The following is a 26264-nucleotide window of genomic DNA, read 5'->3' as shown; positions in this document are numbered from 1 at the left end:
CACAGAAATACAGAGCATGGAGTAGGAAATCAGGGGTCTCACAGCCTTCAGAGCTGAGAGCCCCGAACAGAGCTTTACCCACATATTTATTGACAGCTAGCCTGGGATAAGCATTGTTTCTATAGATTATAGATTAACTAAACGTATTCCCTATGGGAAATAAAGGGATGGGCTGAAATAAAGGGATGGGTCTGGCTAGTTATCTGCAGCAGGAGCATGTCCTTAAGGCACAGATCACTCATGTTATTGTTTGTGGCTTAAGAACGCCTTTAAGCAGTTTTCTGCCCAGGGTTCGGCCAGGTGTTCCTTGCCCTAATTCCAGTAAGCCCACAACCTTCCAGCGTGGGCATCATGGCCATCACTAACATGTCACAGTGCTGCAGAGATTTTGTTTATGGCCAGTTTTGGGTCCAGTTTATGGCCGGATTTGGGGGGACTGTTCCCAACATAAATGTCTTGTCAGATTCCACCTGTCAATTTTTGGGTGGATATCTTGTTAAAATGATGATAATTTTTGTCGATATAAAACTGTATCTGGAGCATTTAGAATAATTGTTGGGAAAAGGTAAGTGCGTATTATTTTATCATACATATCTAACAGTTCTTTGTTTCTTTTTCTGATTCCTTTGAAATTAGTGTTTGTTTTCATTTTATGCAGTCCCTGTATAAAGGGAAGTGAATTCAAACATACATTTCTACTGATTGGAGAGTGTCCATAAGTACTGCTCAGGTTTACTTAGTTAAAATAAAGTAGTTTAAGTTACCATTACATTACATTTTTAATCTTCTTCTCAGAGCTACTATCCTTATCAAGAATCTAACTTAAAATAAAGAAACTTAAACATTCATAACAAGTTTGAGTTTTCAGGATTTGTTACCATTTATGTTTCATTGCAGGAAGCACTCCGTATTGGATTGTGCGGAATTCCTGGGGAAGTTCATGGGGAGTAGATGGTTATGCCCATGTCAAAATGGGAAGTAATGTTTGTGGTAAGTCATGAGTTTGTGTTTAAAACCTCAATACAAATATTAAGGAGATTATTTGAATATTTTAGAGTTACAATCTACTCAAACCACTTTAGCAGTAATAATTTTTGTCCTTTAACCAAATGGTAAAAAAAAAAAGTGTTTTGCAAGAGGAACTGTTAAACATATTAGTATTTGAAAAAGGAAGAGGGACCTTAGTAAAAAATATATATTACATATATATCTCAAAACATAAGATAAAGTAATAATATACCAAGGTTAATTGCTTTAACAATGAGATAAACACACAGCTTAGGAGACTGGACTCCTGCAGAAATGTCTTCTTGTTCCAAATTTACATTTCATAACTATAAATTTTTCTTAATTTGTGTATTATAATATTTGCTCAATGATTATCGAGAGTTTTTCTTTGTTTTAAAATATACGAAAACTAAGCATTAGTATTGTTTGTGATTTAATATGCCCCTTGCCACCTACAAAATTCTAGCAAAACACCCACTAGAATTGAGAGGCTTAGGCAAATACCAAACATGCTTTTTTATTGAAAGACAACTTTCTTTTTTTGAGATGGAGTCTCGCTGTCTCTCCCAGGCTGGAGGGCAATGGCGTGATCTCGGCTCACTGCAAGCTCCGCCTCCCGGGTTCACACTCTTCTCCTGCCTCAGCCTCCTGAGTAGCTGGGACTACAGATGCCTGCCACCACCCCTGGCTAAATTTTTGTTTTTGTATTTTTAGTAGAGACGAGGTTTCACCCTGTTAGCCAGGATGGTCTCAACTCCTGACCTCGTGATCTGCCCGCCTTGGCCTCCCAAAGTGCTGGGATTACAGACGTGAGCCACCGCACCCTGCCTGAATGACAACTTTTTAAATGAACCACCAACCAAACTAAAATAGCTAGTTAAGAATTTTAACCATGTTATGAAACTATATTCAAACCTATATTCTAAAACTTTTGGTCTAGAAATCAACATTTTCTGAATCAAGCTAGACCCAAACTAAGTTACATATAAGAGCAGTCATGTCATTTCTCATTATAATTTGTTCCAACATATATACAATTTTTAAAAAAATGCAGAATCTTTCAGATTATGAGACTGATTAAATAGTTACAGAGAAATTTGAAAGTTTATGTTCAATGACAATTAACCAATCATTCCATAAGGCAGAATCCATGAGAGTTCATGAGTGATCTATTCTATCACTCTGATGAGACAGTTTTAATAAGTTATTCATTGAAAAAAGTCAACATCACAGAAATACATTGGCCAGAGCACTAGCAACCCCATCAGGCCTCTACTTTTCAGCATCACTGGGGACTCATACATCTTTGGAACTTGCAGATAAAGTACTGATGCTAATCATTGAACCCTTGCTGCTGAACATATATTATGTCCGACTGCAGCAGTGGTGGATCCTGGATTTGGGCTGAGGGGTGACTGCTTTCAAACCTCTTACAGGAGTGTTAAAATAACATATTCAAATATTGGTTCATAATTGCCTCAATTATAACTACATCCCTCACCACAACCTTTCTCCATCCCTCAACTACTAAGGGTGAGTGGAGATAATTTCTGCTCTCTACCTGCTTTCATAATGTAAATCATTAAGGGCATGCCTAGTTAGTAATCATATAGGGATTCAAATTCTTCCTGAAAGTGAGTATTCCCTGAAAGTTACAATGATGTCATATTACTCTTATGAACAATGGTATAAGGCAGATAGTATTTCATAGCTGCAAGAGATTTCGAAGATATGGTTAGTTACAAAAAAAGCCAGTCTTCAGATAGGCTATTTATTGCTTTTACCGTGATGTTGCAATCTGTGTTCTCGTGTGTAAAGAAAGCATAGCACACTTGTGATTTATTAAAGTTTTGCCCACATTCAAATTTTAGAATTTGAGTTATGAAATTGTATTTAAAATAATTTCTTAAGTTATTTTGCCTCTAAGAAATAATGTAGTAGTTTAATACAGCTTCCAGTTGCATTCATTTATTCAGTTAACAAGTAGTTTTTGTTGTGGATTTTTAAAATCTTTAAAATTATTTTAGTTTCTTAAAACGAAAATATTAGGCATACTTCTAATATGCCTAATCTCTTCTTATATCTGCCTTTGATGATACCATGTTTACATTGACAAGCTGTGATAAGTATTACATTATTTTCTTGGTAGATACTAACTCTTTCTGAACCCAAATGGAAAATTGCTTTTACAATTTCAAAAGCATCTAAAGAGGAGATAGACTAATAATTCCTTTTTTTTCCCTTAGGTATTGCAGATTCCGTTTCTTCTATATTTGTGTGACATGTTGGGCAGATCAAGAGACAGCTACAAAAATGAAGGTTTTCATAATGCAATGTAACATAGTACTTCAAAGTATTATTCAACTTCAAGTTTCAGCAACTACATACAAAAGATTCTAAGGCCTAGTAGTATTTAAACTACGTTTCAGAATGTTCCCTTCTTGTCGAGAGATGGACAACCAAAGTCAGTGGGACGAACTCCAGCACAGAAGCCTGCGAGGAAGCCTATGGGACAGTTTCCTGCCCTGAGAGGAAATTCAGATTAGGAGATATTTTAGGACCCTGCAACAGGGGGAGGCTACTGTTTGTTTTTGTTTGCTTATTATTTATTTGTTTGTTTATTATGCGATATTTCAGGTGGGATCAAAGAGGTCATAAGAATTTATTTTCTTTTGTGGAGTATAATTACTAGCTTTAGATTACCCCTATACACAAGAATGGCCAACCTAAAATTATGTGTGCCTTGTACAGTTAGTTATATTAGCAGCCCTCTGAGATGGTATATCGGAAGGATTTGAAACACCAATTGCTTTACCTGAACAAATGGTGCTTACCCTTTGAACAGCAGAGTGACCACGTAGAAGGAAGGAAAAGGGCAAAATCCCTTCAGTTAAACTGAAATTAAATGAACAGTAAGGCAACTATGTAAGTAACTTCTGTTAGCATTGCCTGAGAGACAAATTATTGTTTGATAATTTTCATTGTGAATAGGAATCCAATAGATCGTATTTCTTACTTTGTTCTTTTTATACTACAGAATAATATTTTGTTCTCTAGTATATCAACATACCAAAATATTATCTCATATTTTCTCCCTCTCTTTCTCTTACTCTTTACCAGGTTTTCCTGGTGGCTTGGCTTCCCTGACTAAAGAATTAAGTCTGATTTTTTACTTTCTATTTCTATTTTCTTACTACGTAGTTGGCTCCCTTTGTCTCTGTACCTTTACCAACATTAGGATCTCACCTCTTTCTTCCTCCCCTAATTCATAAGCACCACTTCTATCAAAGTCCCGTCTCTTAACCCTGGGTATCAATCAAACTGTGAGTTTTCCAGACTCTGTTTCCCAGTTTTCCCCTTAGCTTTCCTGGTCTCCCATCCGAACTGCTTCTTTGTGCATCTCTTTTTCTTTCCCTTGGCTCCCAGTCTTGATTCCTGTGATCACTCTTGCATCACTAATTGCACAAGTGATTTCAGGTGCAATTCGGATTGGCCTGCGTCCGCACAGTGATCAATAATCCTGTGTGCGTAGAAAGGACACTGTGTGCTGCTCATGACCTGCAACAGGAAAAAAGCCATTTCTTGTTAGCAGTGTAAGAACCTTAGAGCAAACGAGTTGACCTTCTGATTGAATATAAGCACAACCGTATTAAATGAGTCAATACAAGAAAATTATTTCTGATACTATGTATGTACATATTTCTTCTCTAAAACGTATCATTCTTTTCTAATGTATATGATCTAACAAAAATGAAACATGAAATGCAGTAGCAACCACTAAAAAAAAAATTCAAGGACATCTAACTTTTTCTGTCACTTTTGCCCTTTGTTTATCCTTCCCTGTGATTAGATAAACAAAATAAAAAACAAAATGCTATATTTCTCTTCTTATGCCAATCAGAACCAATCCCAAAAGAATGTGTGTTGACTCAGGGTTAGAGTTATTTCAGGAAGACAGATATTGACCTTTTAACTGATAAATATTCTTATTATCCAGGAATGCCAGAAAAGAACTATGTCCTGCTTGTTTAGTTTGTATTCACTGACTTTCTATGTGATATAAATGCATTTGTAATACTCTTTTTCAAGTGCTAAAGGATTTCTAAAATTTCAGACTGATTAATATGTTTCTGCTGTTCTGGATTTTGATGACATTTACAATAAAACAACCTACATTTGACTTTGGTTTAAAAAGAACCTCTTCTTAAGTGTATGGCTTACATTTTGTCAACACGAATGTGCTTTATATTTACACTGTTTTCTCAGCTCTAAATTAATATATCCAGCTTTTGGGCTTCTCCATAGGCACTTTAACCTCAGTGTTTCCAAAACTCCATTCATCATCCTCCCTAACTTCTCCCACCGCCCCCAACAAAAAGTTCCTTTACCTCCTAGAGCCTCTATTTTGGTTAACAGAATCAACCTTATGGAATCACCCAATCAATAAAATTAAGACAAATCCTAAACATTTAAGCAGGTCATCTACACCTTGGTAACCGATCAATGAATTACCTACCTCCTGTGGCTACTGTCATTTCTTAGTTGCATGTTCTTTAGTGTCATTTATCTCCATTATTCAGTAGCCTACTCATTATTCTCTATGTCCCTTAGTCCAGACCCAAAGTCTGGTGATTCAGATCGATGTTCTTATAGTCCATCTAGTATATTTCCCCAGCATTTACATTTCTCAAAGACATTATCAGTTTTTCTGTTCACAGCCGTTCAAGGGCTCCCAGTGCCTATATGGTACTATGTGAGCTCTTTTAAGTGAGCTTTCATGAAGAAGCCCCTCTCTACCTTTTCAACCATGATTGCTGCTGTGCTGCATAGTTTGATCACTCTTATGCTGTGATCCAGCCATAACAAACTACTTGAAGTCAAAGCAACAAAATCCTCACCTAATAATTAGAAGTCATAATGAAAGTCATCAACGTGTTTCTGGATGTGGTTTCACAAAGATCCCAAAGTGAATTCTAAATTAGCCAACCTTACAGTGATTTTCTAACCCATTTAAAAGTTATAAAGTGGGTCATCAGCACTAGAAGCAAGTGTGACTGGGGAGGGTGGGAAATTGCAGTCTAAATTATTTTGATATTTACATTAAGAATGACTGATATATCCTTTGATAAAACTCTTGCAACTTCTAGCTTAGTCACACCAAGAAATATAGGTGTAAAGAACTAAATATAACCGTATAGTCTGTGATATGGTTTAGCTATGATATGGTTTAGCTGTGTCTTAACCCAAATCTCACCTTGAATTGTAATAGTCCCCACATGTCAAGGACAGGGCCAGGTGGAGATAATTGAATTATGAGGGTGGTTTCCCCCATACTGTTCTCATGGTACTGAATAAGTCTCACAAGATCTGATGGTTTTATAAATGGGAGTTCCCCTGCACAAGCCCTCTTGCCTGCCACCATGTAAGACATGCTTTGCTTCTCCTTTGCTTTCCAACATGATTTTGAAGCCTCCCCAACCATGTGGAACTGTGAGTCCATTAAACCTCTTTCCTTTGTGACTTACCCAGTCTCAGGTATGTCTTTATTAGCAGCATAACAGCAGACTAATACAACAGGCTAAGAAGGGAGTTACAGTATTGGCCAGGGTGATTGACCCGGACTGTGAAGATGAAATCAGTCTACTACTTCACAATGGAGGTAAGGAAGAGTAGGCATGGAACAGAGGGGATCTCTTAGGGTGTCTCTTAGTATTGCCATGCCCTGTGATTAATGTCAATGGGAAACTACAACAGCACAATCCTGACAGGACTACAAATGGCCCAGACACTTCAGGAATGAAGGTTTGGGTCACTCCACCAGGTAAAAAGCCACAACCTGCTGAGGTGCTTGCTGAAGGAAAAGAGAATAAGGAATGAGGGTAGTGGAATAAGGTAGTCATCAATAGCAGCTTCAGCCATGTGACCAGTTGCAGAAATGAGGATTGTAATTGTCATCAGTATTTCCTCCTTATTTTGTTGAGAACTTGTTTGCACATATATACACTTGTATTAAGAAAATATATTCATTTTATTTCCTTTATTTTTCCTTTATCATGTGATGTAAGATTTGTTGACTTCATATCAGCATTTAAGTGTTGTTAACTTTAGGTAATTGCATTTGGATTGGGGATTGGTACACTTCCAGTTGTACAAAGGATAGCTGTATTGTGTTAGGTGTAATTATGACCTTATTATTGGCTTTATTTGAAGATTGTGTGTGATTTCAGGACATGTGGATGAGTTCAAGTTGACAAAGTTGTGATGGTTAATATTGAGTGCCAACTTGATTAGATTGAAGGATACAAAGTATTGTTCCTGGATGTGTTTGTGAGGGTGTTGCCAAAGGAGATTAACTTTTGAGTCAGTGGACTGGGAGAGGCAGACCCACCCTCGGCCTGGGTGGGCCCTGTCTAATCAGCTGCCAGTGTGAAAGCAGGCATGGAAAGAACAGACCTGCTGAGTTTTCTGGCCTCCATCTTTCTCCCATGCTGGAGGCTTCCTGCCCTGGAATATCAGACTCCAAGTTCTTCAACTTTTGGACTCTTGGACTTATATCAATAATTTGCCAGGGGCTCTGGGGCCTTCAGCCACAGACTGAAGGCTACACTATTGGCTTCCCTACTTCTGAGGTTTTGGAACTCGGACTGGCTTCCTGGCTTGCAGACCTATTGTGGGACATCATCTTGTGATTGTGTAAGTCAATACTCCTTAATAAACTCCCCTTCATATATATACATCAATCCTGTTAGTTTTGTCCCTTTGGAGAATCTTGACTAATACAGTCTATTAAAATAATGATAAGTGTTGACAAATAACATTTACACCAATATTCTAAGGCACTTTGGTGACAGAACATCTATTAACATATTTTTTTCCTGAGAAATAGCAAAGCTTATAAAATAAGTACTTTTATCCCCAAATGGATAGGAAACTAGGCTTCAACTGGTGATTGTACCAGATAGTTAATAAATGGCAGAGCCAGAATTTGCCCTCGAGCTTGTTGATTTCAAAGCTAGTGCCTTTTAACCACCATGCCATTTGCCTCTGTATTATATCAGCCTAGCCACCATCAGATACTGTGTATACACACACACATGAGCACACAACAGTCATGGAGACAAAAGCAATTATATGTAATTCTGAGACAAACTAGATGATATGATCCTTATAAGAAAAAACTTTCAACTGAAACCAAAGAATAGTTCAATTCCACCAAGAACTTACTGCTTGCTAGTGATAATCACTCTAGGTCAAGGTTGACATATATTTTAGATTTTTAAAATAATATTATGTACTTCCTCCCATAACAAAAATTTAAGTTTTCCCAATAACCTGGCCAAGCTAGAAAAAGAAGACTAAAACTCACATCTAATCTAAACTCTTAGCTTAGTTAACGTCTTATTAGAAATGAACTGGGTCACTATTCAGTCTGTGTACTTTCTTCTGGAAAGCACATCTTCTTTGAGGGGACTGTTGCTTGCTTCTACCTCAGTTCTGCATGCATTAGAGTTCACTCCACCTCCCAGACCACAGGCATGGGAGCTGGGGGAAAGAGGAGCTTTGCCCTGTGTGAGTGTGATGGTGCTGGAAACTGGGACCTAGCCTGAGACAGAAGCTGTTCTATTACAGGAAAGAATAAAGCCAACACCTGCAGAGAAGAGGAGATGAGACAAAAAAGATCTCAGAGTGTTCCAGGAATATAGCACTCCAGGAACTGGACCCAGTCCTTGTGGCATCAGAGTTTCCATGCTCCTCTTTCAAGGCTTTTTGGGCAGTGTTCATTTGAATTCTGCAAGCAGTAGTTCTCCAGTATATCCCCTCTAGACAAACTTCAGATAGATTTCTGTCTTTGGTCATTAAGATTCCTAACAAATACAATCAATATTTCAAAAACAATACAGGGAGAAAGATTAATACTTTATTAATTTAAAAATTTTATTTGAAAGTCTTTGTACAGAATAACAGTGTATTGCATAAAATATTTGAAATAGCTGAAGTTTACAAGTTTATAAAGGTGAAACGATGAGATAATGATTACATTAAGTGGTCACATTAAGTCTCAGGGGAAATTGAATTTTTAATAGGAAAACACCACATGTACAATGTTACTATTTAAATGAATTCTTTCTCATCTTAACGCTTAGTCTTGTCACAAACAAGAGGTAATCAAATTATTTCTAGAATTAAATCAGAGCATTGCGGTGCTGAACAATATATGTATACATATATTAAAACTGTATTTATGAATATTCATACAAAATAAAAGATAGACTGTGAAACCAGTATTCTTCATACATTTTGTAGATGATTTTAATCTGATTCGTCACTGCTGAAGTAGGAGCTATCACAGTATTCAGCTGTATATAGAAATTTGTGAATGGTTGGGTTCATCTTCGGTATCCAGTGTCGGGGAATCAGGTATGTTGAAAGATTAAATAAATCTACAAATACCTTGTACCTATCACTGGAAAAACACATACATGAAGATGTGTTACACTGGTTGACATGAAATATTTAAAATTTTCAATTAGAAAATTTATTTCTCAGATATTTTCCATAATTAGTATTCAATATTATAATATATATTGCATGTTGTATGTATCATATATTAAATTAGATATTATGTAGCATTAGTATTGATTGCCTACTTTTTATTCATTTTCAAAGTTTATGCCCATAAAACAGTATTATGTGTTTTAGAACAGGGTGTTTCCTATTAAAACCGAGAGTCTTATTGCTGACACCTTCATCAAAATAAGGATGTGTTCTCATTTCCTACTTCTGAAGGATGGTACGCAAGGTAATACATTTAAAGCATACAGAGTCTTAGATGCTCATTTGGAAATATTTCCAACTGAAAAGCTGCCAAATAACTGCCCTGAAGGGTTTAATAAATTGAAATGCCATCTTAGACTCATAATAAATGTCCATGAAGTAGTTTTAGCAGTAAATTTGCTTTTGTGTTGTTAGTCAACAATTTTAACTGTTGCAGTTTTATGGAAGAAGAACATTTGCCTTTGAAGTCAAATAAATCTGGGTTCAAATTCTGGATCTATCACCTACAATTCAAGGACCTTTGACAAGTTGTTTAAACTTCAATGCCCCAGTTTCTAACTCTATAAAATGAAAACTTCAGTCCTTCCTTTTGGTCAGGTCTTTTTAAAACTGAGATAACAACACACTAGAGATGTCGTTTGTGTTAGTTATTCCCACCACCCACTGATGTGTGTGCTCATTTGGTATAGGCAGTTATCGACTGTTTTGTGCTTACAGAATTTATTTCCAGGGAAAGTGAAAATGTCTAAAAATGATGAAAATTTAAACCTGTGTATTTTAGAAACCAACCAATCTGGTAATAACAGTAGGGATGAAAGCCATGTGCTGTAAAGATTTGAGGGGGGGCTAAATGCAAATGTCTAATTTATTCTTGAATTGATTCTTCTTCTTCAAGGGACCATAGAAGTTTTTCAGTTTCCAGATGTATCCATTTGTCCATTTATCTATGATATTGTGAATATCAAAATAAGAATGTACATCCCTTAGAAACCTCTCTAGCGTATTTTAAGTCCTCAATAAATGTTGATCTCTTTCCTTGTGAACACTTTAAAAGGGGCACTCTCTGTAGTAGATGGAAATAGTTTTATAATAGAAGATGGAATCATATCAGAAAACAAGATGCTACTTTAACTGTGTCATTTATCTAGCCAGGAAGACATTAGTAGAATTAATGATAAATGTTTTAGTCGGGTCAAAACTTGAGCCACAATGAGTTGAAGACTTTTCTGCTTGGATGTAAGCACTGTTAAACCCTTTGTGTCCTCACATATCATGCAGGCATTGATACCATATCCCTTTTCATACAGGATCAAAACAGTGAAGGTTCGTAATTAAAGATTTTATAAAATTACCTCCAAAAGACTGAACTGGAATATTCTAACTACAAACATGTTGTTAGTAGTTCAGACAGGAGCAAATAAAATGGGTTATTTTAGATAACAAATGTATAGATGGAGAAACAAATTGTTGGTTACTGCCACCAGGAAGAAAGGAGAATTTCCCCACCTACCTCACGGTTGATCGCAAGTAGTGATAGCCTGAGGAACCACCAGTGCCAGCTTTGCTGCCCAGCATTCTGTGCACCATGCACACATGGTTATCTAGGCAAACATACAAATTTATTCCATGGATATTTTTCCACCATTAGTTCCACAATGTTCTAACAACAAGGGGTTGGTAATGATTATTGCTTCTGAGAAAATGCTGGCAACTAACACTTGGCCAGATGGAAGGCTCATACATGAGTGCCGGATGAGACTGTGAGGTTGCCTAGCGCTCCACTTGCTTCAGGCTACATGCATTTCACTCCATCCTTCATTGCATTTAGCCCATGGATACAGCAGAAGAGACCAGGACCATAATATGACTCATGGGCCCATGCCACATTTGCCTTTATGGGGTCCTTCATTTAAAAAAATAAAAAAACTATTAAAATTAAAAATTTAAAACTGCATTGGCATAATGGCAAATATATTACTCTTATATAATAAAACTTTTTTTGACCTAAAGTTTAATTTTTCCTTCAGATTTTAAAATAAAACATTTTCATGAGCTCCCAAAAGTATTGTGGGCCTTAGGTACTGTGCCTAGCGTGCATATGGATCAGTTGGCCCTGGGAGAGAGTGCTGGTCAAGCTGATTTGTATGAAAGAATGCACCCACACACAAAGGAGGGGGGAAGAGAGAAAGTGGGCAGGAGGGCACACAGAAGACCAAGATAAAGAGCACAGGAACAGCATGTGGGAAAGCAGCATGGGGTGAGTGGGAAGGACTTACATCTCCATTTGGTCATCAGTGAATCTATGTCCATAAGAGAAGTCAGCAACTGAAAAGGCACCTGGAACCTAGGCTCTTCCCTAAAGGAAAAAAAGAAGAAAAAGAAGAATATATTCAAGTAAATCGAGTGTGTTAGGAGGAGCATGAGTTTGACAATCAGTTGGCCCTGGAAACAAATGTCAGCTTTGCCTGTGAGGAGCTGTGGCAGCTTTGGCTTATTCTCTCAGTCTCAGTTTCTTCGTCTCAAAGATGAAATAATACTACTCAACTTGCAGTGTTTGTTTGAAGTCTTGAAAAGTCCGTGTAATATACGTGAAGTAATCACCTACAGTCACACCTAACATTGGTTCTTATTAAAAGGGAGAAAGGTGCACTAGTACAGACTTCCCAGCCAAAAATAGTCAAACTCTACTAGCCAAAGATATTAAAACGCAAAAGGAAAAACCACTTTTTATTTCTTTTTATCTATTGGGTTTTTTTGTTGTTGTTGTTGTTGTTTTGTTTTGTTTTGTTTTTGTTTTGTTTTGTTTACATCTACTTCTTCAACTCTCTCAGTATATTTTCTACTTAGGACACACATGCCTGACTGGCATACATTTACTTGAGTTTAGGAAAAGAGTCAAAAGATGTTGTTTAGGTTGCCATTTAGAAGAAAGACTTGAGAAGATTTTAAAAATTAAATATACAGAAGCAGGACAACCTGTAAATGTAGGTATTTTTTACTAGTGTGATATTTATTGTTCTGACACATTTAATTCATGAACCCTGAGGATGGGACCTTCATAAAATAGAGTAGGAGTGAGTCAACATTTCAGGAATAGTTCAAGCGTTTTAGACAATGAAGCTAATTTTGCTTGAAATTGCTGAATAAGTGGTACGGTTTGCAAGTTATTTTCACTTCATGCATTTTTTATTTTCTTAAACAGGAATAATCTTAGAGCATTGTTTAATGATAGAACACATTTCAAGAGTGAGTCTCTGAGAGAGTAAACTGGCCATTTAGGACACTTAGTGTTACGTAGTGCTTTTTAGAATTCAGTTAAAAAGAATATTTCATTAATTTGTGCAGTGTTTAACCCCATTTAACCCTGTTCAGGGAAAAAGTTATGCCTTTACTATTTAAAAGAAATAAAAGCGGGGTGGGGGAGGTGTAAAACTTCATTACTAATTATCTGCTAAGTTTTCTCCAAAAACTAAATTACTGCATTAAACTATAATTGTAATTTTTAGGCTTTATACTGGATATGTTATCCATATCCACCCCTCAATTTTAACTTCAGTCTCTCTTTGGATTTGCTTTACCTGTAAAAATATATCATCAATGCTCCCTGAAGTGCTCTGTATGACAGCCGTCTTTCACCTGCAAAATACATAGCAAATTTAAATTTATTAGGTCATTTAAGGTAATTTTGTATTAATTTGGCATCGTCGTCTTAAAAAATTTAATGGATTACATGTGTTTAGAAATCAATATAAGTTTCAGTTTACATTTTTTATCCCTTAGGTTGAATTTGTAAACATATCACTTAAAATACAATTATAACATTGGATTTTAAAAAACAAACTAAAAATGTACGTGTTTTAAATTTTCAAAACCTTCAAATAGCATGTTAAGAAAACCTGATTTTTCTAGAAAATACTTGACTTTCATAATAAAATTCATTTTCCGAGTAAAATAATATGTGTCTTTCATTTCAAAAAAGTAGTGATGTGTTATAAGCATCATTTCAAAGTAGTTTTCATTAATTCACTTGACATTATTTAACTTGCTTTTAATGAGCACAATTATGTAAAATCATATATGTGTGCTCTAATGAAAGACTGTCTTCGCTGTAGGAAAACAAGATTTTGCTATTCTTTACTGAGGTTTGTTTTTTTTAGAAAACAGAAGCTAACAACCTTTAAGCTTATAAAACTTAATGCCAATTTCATATATTGCTATGTTTTGTACTTGTGTTATAAAAATTAATTTTTACTTTTATTCTGCCTATTTCCAAAAAGGTTTGGGATGCTTTACAATAAAAGTTCTAAGTCAAAATGAACACAAAAGTTTAGAAATGAAAGTACTGATTTTACAGCTCAATCAGTTTCAGGAACTAATAGCTCAGTACCAATTGTCTAAATGTATGCTTTTCCTGGTCTCCTGGTCAGTCAAGCAGATTTGTATGAAAGAACACACCCACACACAAAGGAGGGAGGAAGAGAGAAAGAGGGCAGGAGTATTCCATGTAATTGGAATGTAAGAACATTCCAAGCCCAGAGAACACATAAAAAGACTCTTGTTGATAAATCCAAACAACTAAACTTAGCTAATAAAAGAAACTTAGTATGGCTGGACCACATGAATATGAGATCATAAAAGGCCTTATAGACCACGTTAAAGATTTTATCTTAATCCTAAAACAATGGGGCGACATCAGTACTTGCTCTCACAGTAGCTATTCCTTCCTTTTCTTACCTCTACCATAGTGTTTACTATTACAACGATTTGTCTTCATTTCTGTCCCTATTAGGCTGTGAGCTACTTGAGAAACTATATGCAACTGATCTTGATATCCCTTATATCTGGCAGAGACTATAAAATTTTTTTCTAATGTTTTTGAAATAATCTGGGCATAGAAATCTGTTAAAATAGGTTTATCACCAAAAACATTTACTCCATTTTTGTTTCTATCAGTAGAATATCGATTTTCATTCTATTTCTCCCAAGTAAGTCTTGATAGTCTTATCAAATGATGTCTTGATCTCATATTCACACATTCCAGGGAAAAGATTCATAAAGTAAAAATACCTACCTTTACTAAGGAGATGTTCATGACGTTTCTCATCAAATAAGGACAGTAGCACCTCTTTTTGCTTCTGAAATTCAGCCACCTGTTCCTCTTTTTCTTCAGACTCTTCCTTAGCCTTTAGGAAAAATATGGCATTAATAGTCCTGAGAGAGAATAAGTAGATTGATATTTTAGAAAACTTTGCTTATGAGGAAAAGACTTGTGGTTGCTGAAATGATGTACTTTTAAGATTTACTGTATCATCTAATATTACTATTTGGAAATTACGTCTTATGAGAAGGAATCTTCCACATACTCAGTGGTCCTATCCTTTTATTTAAGTTTAAATGATTTCTCAATATTAAATATTATCTTCATAAATATAATGAGCAATGGACTCAGATGGACAAAATTGGAGATAACTACCAGCAGTTAATAATGACCTAATTTTAAATAAGAATTATTTAACACAGGAAGTAAGGTAACTTCACTTAGAAAAAGTTAAGAATTCCTAGTCAGAAGAACTATTAACTCTATTGAAATTCTATATTCTATATTCAGTGTTGAATTCTGTAAATACAATTTCTTAGATATTTCTCACTCATGTTTTATTCATTTTCTATCTATCTATTGATTGGTTTAAGAAAATTCTTATTTTTCTGCCTACAACACACATTCTGCTTATAAGCCAATTAATCAAGCCGGGGCAAATTATTTAACCCAATTATTTCCAATTCATCAGAAAAATCACACTATGTGGTACTAACCTATATGCATATTATTTCAAATTAATTATTTATTTATTCAATATATGTCATGCTAAGATGATAGAGATAAAATTGTGAGCAAAAATTGAGAGTCATGATATTATATAGGAATTATCTGGTAGGAATAAGACATTGAACAAATAATCACCTAGTCATTAAATTACAACCATAGACTATGCTACATGTCATAACTTAAAGTAATAAGGAGTTTAGGAAAGACCTTTCTAAAGAAGTTTTCCTTGAGCCAAGATCTTAAGAGTGGGAAGGAGTTAGTTGGGGAAGAATATTCCAAGCCCAAAGAAGTATACATAAAAGGACTTCTTGGTGATAAATCCAAAGAACTAAACTTAGCTAATAAAGAAACTTTGTATGGCTTGACCACATGAATGTGAGATCAAAAAGGCCTTATAGACCAGGTTAATTTTATCTTAATTCTAAAAGCAATGAGGCAACATCAAAAGGCTTTACACAAAAGGGAGATGTGATCAGATTTGCCTTCTGAAAAGATTATTCATACTGCAGTGTGGAGACTAAATTGGAATAGAGGCATACTGGGAAGGTGGGGGAGCACAGTTCAGAGATTATTATAGTCCAGGTGAAAAACACGATGGAGGGTTGCACTTGAGTGGTAGTGGTAAATTAAAGGATGATATTTGAGAGCTAATAGGTAACATTGGTAGGACTTGATAGCTTGAAGAAGTGGTGAAACAAGAGGGCAGAGCCAAGGGTCACTGATTGATAGGAGTCTGACGACAGCCTAGATGGATTATAGGAGAAAAAATTCTTTAATGCAGAGAAGACAATGTTGGTAGGAGAGTGGATGGAAGGGGAAATGTTCAAGTTTGGTTTTATTGGTGTGTTTTTGAGAGGACCAGGAGGAAATATCAAGTAAGGTATTATATACATGTTCTGAAATCTAAGGGGATATATGAACCAGAGATAAATGTTTGAGAACTATGGTGGTTAAGTAGATATTGAAGCAGTGGGTATAAATGACATCATCTAATGAAAGAGTATAGAGATAGAAAAGAAAGGATCTAAGCCAATGGACTACAAAACTCTATCATTTATTGGTCTGAGAGAGAAATAAGAGCAAGTAAAAGAGATAGAGAAATAAGGGCCAGAGAATTAGAAGCAAACACAATGGTATGTACTAAATCCAAGAGAAAAGAATGTTCAAGAAAGAATAAGTAGTAGTCATTAGTATTGAATGTTTCTGCGAGGTCAACTAAGTTAAGATTAAAAATGGCCATTAGATTTATGTACATGAAGGCCACATGAGAATGACAGTACAGGAAGACAACTTGAAGTAAGCTGAGGATTAGATGAGAGATAAATAATTATTCTGACTTCTGTTCTCAATGCTTTACAAGTATTTATTTAATTTCCTGATCATAATAATCTTATGAGTTAGATATTCTTATTTTTCTATTTTGCCAATGCTGAAAGATAGGCAAAGAGAGGTGCAGTCATTTGTTCTCTGTCACATAGTTGTTTAAGAAGTGGAAGTAGAGCTGGAACCCAAGTAGCGTGACTTCAAAGTCTATGCTTTCGGCACTACCTGATGCAACCTCTCAAGATGTAGAATGTAAACAAGTCTTCCAGGAAATTTAGTCATGCCAAGAGGATGAGAGACCTGAAAGATCAGGGCAATGAGCAATCAACAGTATCTTTTAAGTAGGAGAAAACTGACATTGTCTGAGAGCTGCCAGAAAGCACCCAGTAAATACACAAGAGCAAAAGCAAAGTTACAGAGCTAAAAAGATTTGGTTGGTTAGTCCACTGTGGGCCTGGTTCTGTCTAGAATTCGTTCTAATATAGAATTTTCAGTAGAAATGAAAAAATAATATTAATCTCAGCTGGTTATCATAGACAAAATTCTCCCTTGCAATGAAGGTCTTATTTTAGTATAAAATTTATCACACATAAAGAAAGTGAAATCAGTCATGTAATATAGTCCAAGAAAATACATTTGTGAAAGAAAAAAATATGAGAAAGATGAAAGCTTAAGAGAAAAGCAAAAAATAATTAAAATATAATTTTGAATATTTCTGTATTACATTTATATTAACTCATGTCATCTAAATACCTGAATCCTTATGAATTCCTCTTCCAGGCCTCTGATGATACTTTTTTCGAGCTTTCCCCAGAAGTTAAATCCATGTGGCTCTAAACCTGGAGTTCTTTCCAGCCATGCCTTAAATAAACATTATTTTTTAAGTGAGTGCATCGTAAAATTTAAATTATGTAAAATGCATTGTAACTGACATGCATAAACTTGAAAAAGAAATCTTCATGGTTTCCAGAAACAATGCTACAAGTTTTATTTGTAAATGTTTTTTGTTTCTCTTCAATTTCTTTATTTATGAAATAATTAATACATTCAATTTTCTTAATTTTTATGGCAACTGTTAATAATGTTTACTCTTTATTTCTTAAGAAATATGTGATTACAGAAATTCCAATTGTCTTCTAGAAATCTACAAACATATCTAATCATATTTAAAGAGTATATTCTTAATAATTATTTTACCGATATATTCTGGTTTATTCTCAAGTTATTTTATGTCACAGGAGCTGAAGAAATTACGATATGTATAAGATACGATCTCTTCTAAATTCATGGGCACTGTATACTTAGCAACTTTGAAATTAACCATCCATGCGATTACTTTGAGATTTTAAAATATTTTAAAATCTAGAAATAAAACTAAATTCATGTACCTCTGTGAGTTCTCATTTAATCTATACTTACTATAATTCTCAAATTAGCTTTGTAATTCTTTTTCTCCCTATTCTTATATGCCATTATTTGGCATTATATATAATACATTAACCTAAATCCACATTTACAATACCCAGAGGATTAATGAGCACAGTATAATTCAATACAAGAAAAGTTAATTTGCAGAAGAAAAGGCTTTGTAATGGAAACCAAGACAATACAATCTTTGTTTAATAATCTGTTTTTGAAGAAAAAATTAATAATTCCTAAAGGCTACTTACAGACCTTTAGGGAATTTGGATATGAAGGGAACATTTTCTGATGTGTATATTCTTAGTAATTTAGTTCAGCTAAGAAAAATACTAAATAACCGGAAATTTTCAATTACAGAATATTTTAAAACAATAAAGCTCACTAAATAATCACACTCAGTCTAAAAACCAGCTAATTAAGTGTTACTTAGTAGGGATGTTTAAGGAATTGTTTTATTGAGATGACAAAGTTATTAAATATTAACATACAATTGATTACATAAGTATTTCTGAAGTTCTCAGCAGGGTTCTTGACATTTTCAATATTTTAGTAACATGAATTTACAAATTCATGTATTTTTATGAATTCTTTCTATCCTTATTTCCACTGAATGTAACTCAGTTTTGATATGAGTTTTTAAAATTCTGATTTAGCAAAAGCTAAATTAAGAAGATGTATTGAGGCCAGGCACAGTGGCTCATGCCTGTAATCCCAGCACTTTGGGAGGCCAAGGCAGCCGGATCACAAGGTCAGGAGATCGAGACCATCTTGGCTAACACGGTGAAACCTCGTCACTACTAAAATATAAAAAAATTAGCCAGGCATGGTGGCGGGAGCCTGTAGTCCCAGCTACTTGGGAGGCTGAGGCAGGAGAATGGCATCAACCCGGGAGGCGGAGCTTGCAGTGAGCCGAGATCGTGCCTCTGCACTCCAGCCTGGGCAACAGAGTGAGACTCCGTCTCAAAAAAAAAAAAGAAGATGTATTGAGTTAAACTTTAGAAATTGTATGAATCCATACCTCCACTAACTCCAGAAGTGTTTTTTCCTGCTCAGACTTAAGTAGCAGTTCATTTTCTTCTCCTTTGAAGTTATCACGATAATGTCTTCTGTTATAAGGGACTCTCATGTTCTGAAGAACACCTATTTTGTTTTCTAATAGTCGGAATTGCAAACTCTGGAAGCCTGATGCTGGAGATAAGTACTCTCTTTGAGATTAAATGGGGGAAGGAAAGGCAAGGGAAGGGAAAGAGAGGAGAGGAGAAGAGCAGAGAAGCGGGGGGAGGGGAGGGAAGAGGAGAGGAGAGGAGAAGAGAGAGAAGAGAAGAGAAGAGAAGAGAAAGAAGAGAAGAGAAGAGGAGAAGAGAAAAGAGAAGAGCTGACATTATCAATCACCATAATGGTTTCTTCTATTGTAAGAGATTGTAGAGATTGTCAGTTTTACTCTCTTGGATATCAACAGCAGATACACACAACTGTCTAGAGTTAGACCTGTGATTTGACTCACTGAAATCAGAAAAATGAGCTACTTAAATATCATCGGATATCAAAAATGTTATTACTCCCACTCCCCATATTACATCCTTGTGAATGTCTTTCATTTCACTGCTGCTAAGACTTTAACGTTTTAAATTCACCACAAATTCTACTTTTCCTTTGTCAGACATGTTCAGGACATTGCTTGTTACATCCTACATCCAATGGAAGTTTCTTAAACTTTTTTCTTCTCATATTTTGGTAAGAAAAAAGCTATCTATATGGTATTGCCATGAAATGTACAGGTAAAATTTATGGTTTAATCCATAACTTCTACTTTGATTGACATGCTTCTGTATATATCACTCCTGTTTTGAGTTTTTATATTTTTTAAATTTAAGTACATGTATTTTATTAGCTATTTTAGTCAATGTGCTAAGTTGACTAAAATTCTTTTTGGAGAAAAACAGGACACACAGTGATGAATTTAAATTAATTGATCATATTACACTTACATGTAAAAATGAATAATAAAATATTTTTAATAACTTCTCAGATGCTTTGTGATTGAAGACCCCTAAGTCCATATAGTGACAAAAAGTTAGTAAGACAGACTCCTCATGGCACACAACACACATATGCTGCTTTTACCCCACCAAAATGAGAAAGTAAATGCCATCACATTTTTTAAAATGCCAAAGGTGCACACCTGAAGTCATTGAAGTCCAACGCTGTCATCGTCTCAAGAATGGAAAACTGCTGCACCAGCAGTTTCAGGATCACTGACACTCGGTGCATCCGAGAAACAATCTTAAGCATGTTCCTTTCATCTCTGACCTGATGGTTAAGAAATGAAACACTGAGTTAGCAATGCTGACCTCTAGAAAATACAAAATAGACAATGGCACTGCATTCCCATTAATTTTGTCTCTAACTTTGTTTTAAAGGGAAACTTTGAAACTAAAATTTGCCAAGAGTATCTAACAGTTCTGAATTGTGGGCAAGGAATTTCTGCAAAATAAGAAATTTTTTCTTTCTTTGACAATAGAAAATTATATAGAAGCAAGGTAGAAGTAAATTCTAGAATACAACCCCCCACTGATTTCAAAACAAGTTTCTCTTTTAGTTTTGTTTCAAAGGACAGAGGTCAAGATAACACAGGAACTTCTGAGTGAGGATTAAACAACATGTGGACCAATCTACTCTTTACTGAGGGCCAAAGTTGCCACTGACACAAATGGGAAGTGGATTCATACAGGCAGAAAGAGTCCCATCTGTATGTATGTGCTCTGTCTCCTAGCCCTTCTTGGAGCAGGGACTCAGAGGTTGAGGACCCAAGGAGGGATCCTCAGAGCCATGGCAAGAGGAAGCAGGGTGGGAGATGGAGAAGTGCAGCTCAAACTCCTGCCATCACCAGAAGCTTTCCCTCCTCTCCTCCCACTCTTAGTCCTCCTGTCCTTTTCTTCTCCATTCCCCCATTCCCCTTTTCCCCCTTTTCTTCCTCTTTTTCCTTCTCCCACCACTCTTTCTCTACTGCCTCCTTCTCTTCCTTTTTCACTTTCCTTATTATTGCTCCTATCTTCCTGCAGCTAATATTTAGTAGAAATACAATTCTGGTACCTGTTAATTAAAGGATTCCCATTAGCTTGGTAATCCACCATCATTTATAACATCTTTGTGGGTGGAAATGAGTTCTAAACAAGGGACTTGAAACTGAAATTTGAAAGGAACCTTAAAGTCACATGTAATTTCGGAATAGCAATGGGAAAATATAACTGAACTCCTCATTCATTCATAAAATGTCTGTTTGTTTTATCATTAAACATTAAGACCACCATTTGGTGTTAATGTTTTTCTCTCATTAATAATACTTTCCATATCTTTCAAAAATATATATGAAACCAACATTGTGACATAAGAACTTACATGGCCATTCTGAAAGATCTCTCGAACAGAATCCAATTCCCAGAGGATCTGCTTAAACCAGAGTTCATAAGCTGTAATAAGGAAGTCATTGTCAGTTGGAAAGTTATGGGAGCCTTTTTGGCCATTTATTATATGAAAGATATGTTTAACATGTTGAAAGAGAAATTAAAATGTTACCTTAAAATCAATAAATGTAAATATAGTCCCATTGTATGCCAGAAATAAATGTTAGTGTTAAAGTTGTAATAGCCTCCTTTTATTAAATGTTTTAATATGCTGGGTATGTTACCCAATGCTTCACATTCATTATTATTACACTAATTCCTCTCAACAAACACATTTTTAGGTCTTTAAGGATACAGCACATAGCCTAATTCTAACTTTCTCTATGGAAGCTGGAAGTATGTGGGGAAGCAGCAGCGATAATCAACTTCAACTACACACTGAGAAATTAGTATTTCCTAACCTAAATGGAAGATTGTAGGATTTTAAGAATGTGAAAATACAAAGCTAAGTTACTTAAAATGCAGCATTTTTTCTGTTTGTTTTATTTGTGAAAATCCTAGCATAGACTTAGCACATATGAGAAAGTGGCCAGATGTTTGTGGTCAAAGGAAAATGGCAAAGCTTCATATTACTGTAACAGCTAATTCCCAGGGGGAACTTTGTTGCAATTGAGTCCACATTACCCAGTAGATCATCTTTCAGAATTTCCATGAGTCCAAGGTTTATTTGTTTAAACCTGAATTCTGCCAAAGCTTTTCTGTTGAAGGATTTTTGTTCTCCCCTTTTACTAGGGGCTGTCAAACAATAACATTGGCATTAAAGAAAAGTGATATAGTAATGACATTTTGGAAGAAGCATAGTTGGAATCAATCTATCTGAAGTTACTGGCTGTGTCAATTGGGGCAAAACCATTTTCTTTAACTTCAGTTGACTCATTTGTAAAATGGATCAGTTACCTACCTACAACTGGAAACCTATGATTCAAAAACCTTATGACTGACTTATAGCAGTATGATAGACATGGATAGACATTTTGACTCCTTTGTGTTACTAGATGTTTCATAGCAAATATAAATGGTTCTCCCCATTGATTTGTCCTTCCCATAATATTCTATACCACTAGAAACTAAGGACTTATTCATATTCATCCATTTTTCTTCAGTACCTAGCACAGTGTCAGGCACAAAGTAAATATTGGGTGATTATTTTATGAATAAATTAAATAGACAATGTAATAATTAGATGAGCACAGGAAGTTGATAATCTTAGAGATCTTCAGTGCATCCTGTTTGGTTCTATCATATGGATAAAGGCAATGTTTCCATACTAATTCAGGGACTCCAATTATAACTCTAAGTTATGTTTAAAAAGACTTTGGGGGACCTAATTTTTATATTTGAGCAAAGAACAATCAAACATTTATTGATCAGTTTATGTATATCTTTTTTAACCCTATGTAACCACTGCCCACATGTTGTAACTAAAGAATAGAAGGAAAGTGTTTTTATAAAATAATGATAGCTACCATTTCTTGCATGTTTATTATGTGTTACACCTTGGGCTAAGTGCTTAATGCACATTATCTTATTTATCTTCACAGGAATTCTGTAAGTGAGAGCATCAGTAATTCTCTCCATTTTACATATGGGAAAATGGAGGTCCTGAGATCTAAGCAACTTGACCAGAGTCACACAATTTATAACAATAGAATTGAGATTCTAAACAATTTTTAATCTCTCCACTTTACATATGGGAAAATGGAGGTCCTGAGATCTAAGCAACTTGACCAGAGTCACACAATTTATAACAATAGAATTGATATGCTAAACAATTCTTAAATTCCTAATTTATGCTACCATACAATGATTATTCTCCTATTGATATTGCCTTGGTATAAGCCACCAATAAAAGTATAAATATAAAAACAGGAGAACTGACACATCAAGCCAGTTTTTTAACTTTTAATTTCTTTACTAGAAAGAGTTTATTAATTTAGTCAATCACGTTGGAAAGCACCCATTTGAGGAAAGAACACAAAGAATTGGTAAGGCAGGGAAACACATCTAGATGTGGGGCACTGGCAGGCAACAGCGATTGGGCTCCAGTCATTCAGAGGTCAGTATAGTGGTACTGAAAAGCTTAGAGTAAATGTTACTAATATTTTGGGGTCACAGGCCTCTTTAAGATAATATTCATGAAAATTTGCACATAATTTCGGAGTTCAGGGGCCTTCTAAACTTCTGAAGTCATGAACACATAGGCTAAAAAAAACCCCACTGCCCAGAAATTATTATAGAAATCTGGAAAGGATAAACATACATTTTTGGACAAAATTTACATTTTTCTTTATTACCAGATTTGTATAGGATTATGTCAATCTAGCGTAAATTTCAATGATCTTGAAAATAGTTTTTTAGTGTTCCAAAGTGAGAAATGTAACATCATCACTTGGGAATTCTTTGTGAAATTCCAAGAGACAAAAAGTCCCCTTGGAGTTAAGAACAAAGCTAAAGTCCTACTTCACCTATTAGCAGTGGAGTAACATAAAGAAGAATATTTAAATCCTTATATCAGTCCTATGAGAATTTATCTGGCAGCAAAATATTCTCAAACATTTCTAACAGAGGTAATTCCGTGATCTTTCATCATTTTGTAGTTTAAAAATTATAGCTTTCCTCATTATCAATGAGAAATGCCTGTGGAATAGTTATTGTCCAAAACCTTTGTGCAACTTACCTTGATGAGTTATGATAAAAAGATGTTCATCATGGATTTTATTTCCTTTTGTTTCACTTTGCAGTTCTTGTGCATTCAAAACTTTTTCCAACTTGAAATGAAAAATAAAAAGCCTGTCTGAAATTGCAGAACTTGGTTTTTATCAACTTTAGTAAGAAGTAGAATATGATAATTAAAATGCTCCTCCAAACCCAAAATTCTCAGAAACCAATTTAGTTTCTTTTAAACAATGGATGAATCTCATCATAAAGAGTGAATTGAATTTGTGATTTTTATTCTTCTCAGAAAATTTCGATTTGGCAAGATTTTATCATAATAAATCCTATTAAGCTTTTTGAGATGTCATATCCCTTTTCATGAAATGAATATGACGAAAACTTGAAAACATGCTGAGCTGACTATGCATTTGGCATTCTTTTATTCCCCTAAGGAGTCTATTCTAAGAATATTTTAACATTCTTTATCAGTTCATCCTTAGAAACTCACCAATGAAGACATCAAGGACTCTAATCATTTTGCCTCTTAAAAAAAAATAGAAGACAAACAGGCTGAAACTTAGCCCAGAATAATCTCCCAATACCTCATTCATTAACATCCCTCTTTATATATTAATGATTTCAAGAAAATTCTCTGTGTGCCTTTTACATTTCTACTTTGTGATAAGAGATTTAAAGGAGAATTTTTTCAAGATGCATTTGCAGTTATCTAGGCTGACATTTATTAACTATGTCTTATTTATACAAGTTGCACAATGCCTGCGAATCATCCACAGTGTATCTTATCATGTATACGCCTCTGCCCAGATTCTGGATTCTCTGCTCTTACTTCCACTGGAGAGATGAATTTTATCCTATAAGTCTCTTGAATTATTCTAACAAAAGTTGAAAACGTAAAAATGTTTATGAATAAAAATATCCTTAGGTCCAGAAAACTATTGGTGACTGAGAAAAAAAATCCAAGAAACAAAATCATAAAAAAGTCACTTGGCAGAATTGAGTGCCTAACAATGGACACCAAACCCTGTAAGGACCCTGCCACTTACATGCAGGTAGTTCCCATAGATAAGACCTCCTTTGCTGGCTCTATTCACACCAGTTTGTGATTTATCTTCTTCACTGCCTTCTACGGGAAGTTTTTTAAAAGTATATCTGCAAATTTAATAAATCAAGAGGGAAAAATAGTGCTTTAGAAAACACAGTTGACTAATGATAGGGGTGATTAAAATTCTCATTGCAAATTTTCTTTAGAGTAGATTGTTAGACAAAGGAATAAAGGTGACAGTTTTCAATGCTCATTAAATTCAGAAATTAAAATGCTCACACTTGATACTTCTAAAAGCCTAAACCCACTTAGAATAAAGGTAAATACTCACCCAAAGTTGTTTCCTAAAAATGGGCACCCACTCATGGTGAAAAGGCACTGTCTGAGAAGCAGGGAGGTTTGACTCTAGGCAGATGCTATCATTGACCTTCCCAGATGTTCTACAGCTGCCTTTTATGTATCCTGCTTACCCTGCACCAGCCAATCAGCATGCTTCTTGTACTCTTAGCTAACTTCTCATTTCCATTGGTACAAAACTGAACCTCTGTAAACTTTAGAGTGGATTTATGTTGGGCACAGTTCATTTGCTAGGAGCGAGTGATCTGCCAAATTGAGTTGTATGACTTGCCAAGTTCCGCTTTTATATTCAAAGTAACAAATATCCAATGAATCAACAGAGGCCAAGTTAAAAAAATTACATTTATTCAATCCCAAGAAAACATTTGGCATAGTATTAGGATACATAAGACAATGAGCTTGTGAAAAACAAATATGTATTCTCTCAAATTTGAGTATTCTTACAGCTTCTAGACCAAAAACTGAAATTTAACACCTCTGGGGAAATTAACTGTATAATAAAGTCTGGGTACATGCTCAAAGCCCACTTCCATTCAATCATCAGAGTTCTTCTGAACGAAATATCATCTAATAATCATCAGCAGTTAAG

At 35.1% G+C, this 26264-nt stretch overlaps 2 protein-coding genes across 2 annotated transcripts in view; one reads left to right on the top strand and one right to left on the bottom strand.

The window, feature by feature from the left end:
• Positions 1–5205, top strand: part of CTSO (cathepsin O) — a 30060-nt gene extending 24855 nt beyond the window's left edge. The window contains exons 7-8 of the mRNA XM_055276225.2: positions 898–990; positions 3255–5205. Coding sequence (XP_055132200.1) covers positions 898–990; positions 3255–3289 — 128 coding nt within the window. The 3' untranslated portion in view covers positions 3290–5205. The remainder of the gene's footprint in view (positions 1–897; positions 991–3254) is intronic.
• Positions 5206–8904: 3699 nt separating this feature from the next.
• Positions 8905–25747, bottom strand: TDO2 (tryptophan 2,3-dioxygenase). Its single transcript, XM_055274063.1, has 12 exons — positions 25650–25747; positions 25320–25425; positions 24278–24368; positions 21536–21606; positions 20319–20446; positions 19155–19341; positions 17468–17575; positions 14636–14747; positions 13143–13200; positions 11841–11920; positions 11075–11165; positions 8905–9472 (listed from the first exon to the last, which is right to left on the bottom strand). The coding sequence occupies exons 1-12, from the start codon at positions 25682–25684 to the stop codon at positions 9319–9321; spliced, it is 1221 nt and encodes a 406-aa protein (XP_055130038.1). The 5' UTR covers positions 25685–25747; the 3' UTR covers positions 8905–9318.
• Between the last annotated feature and the right edge of the window lie 517 nt (positions 25748–26264).

This window comes from Symphalangus syndactylus, chromosome 4 (assembly GCF_028878055.3).
Source record: "Symphalangus syndactylus isolate Jambi chromosome 4, NHGRI_mSymSyn1-v2.1_pri, whole genome shotgun sequence".
In the NCBI taxonomy this organism is placed as follows: Eukaryota; Metazoa; Chordata; class Mammalia; order Primates; family Hylobatidae; genus Symphalangus; species Symphalangus syndactylus.
This window is presented reverse-complemented; position numbering and strand designations above follow the sequence as displayed.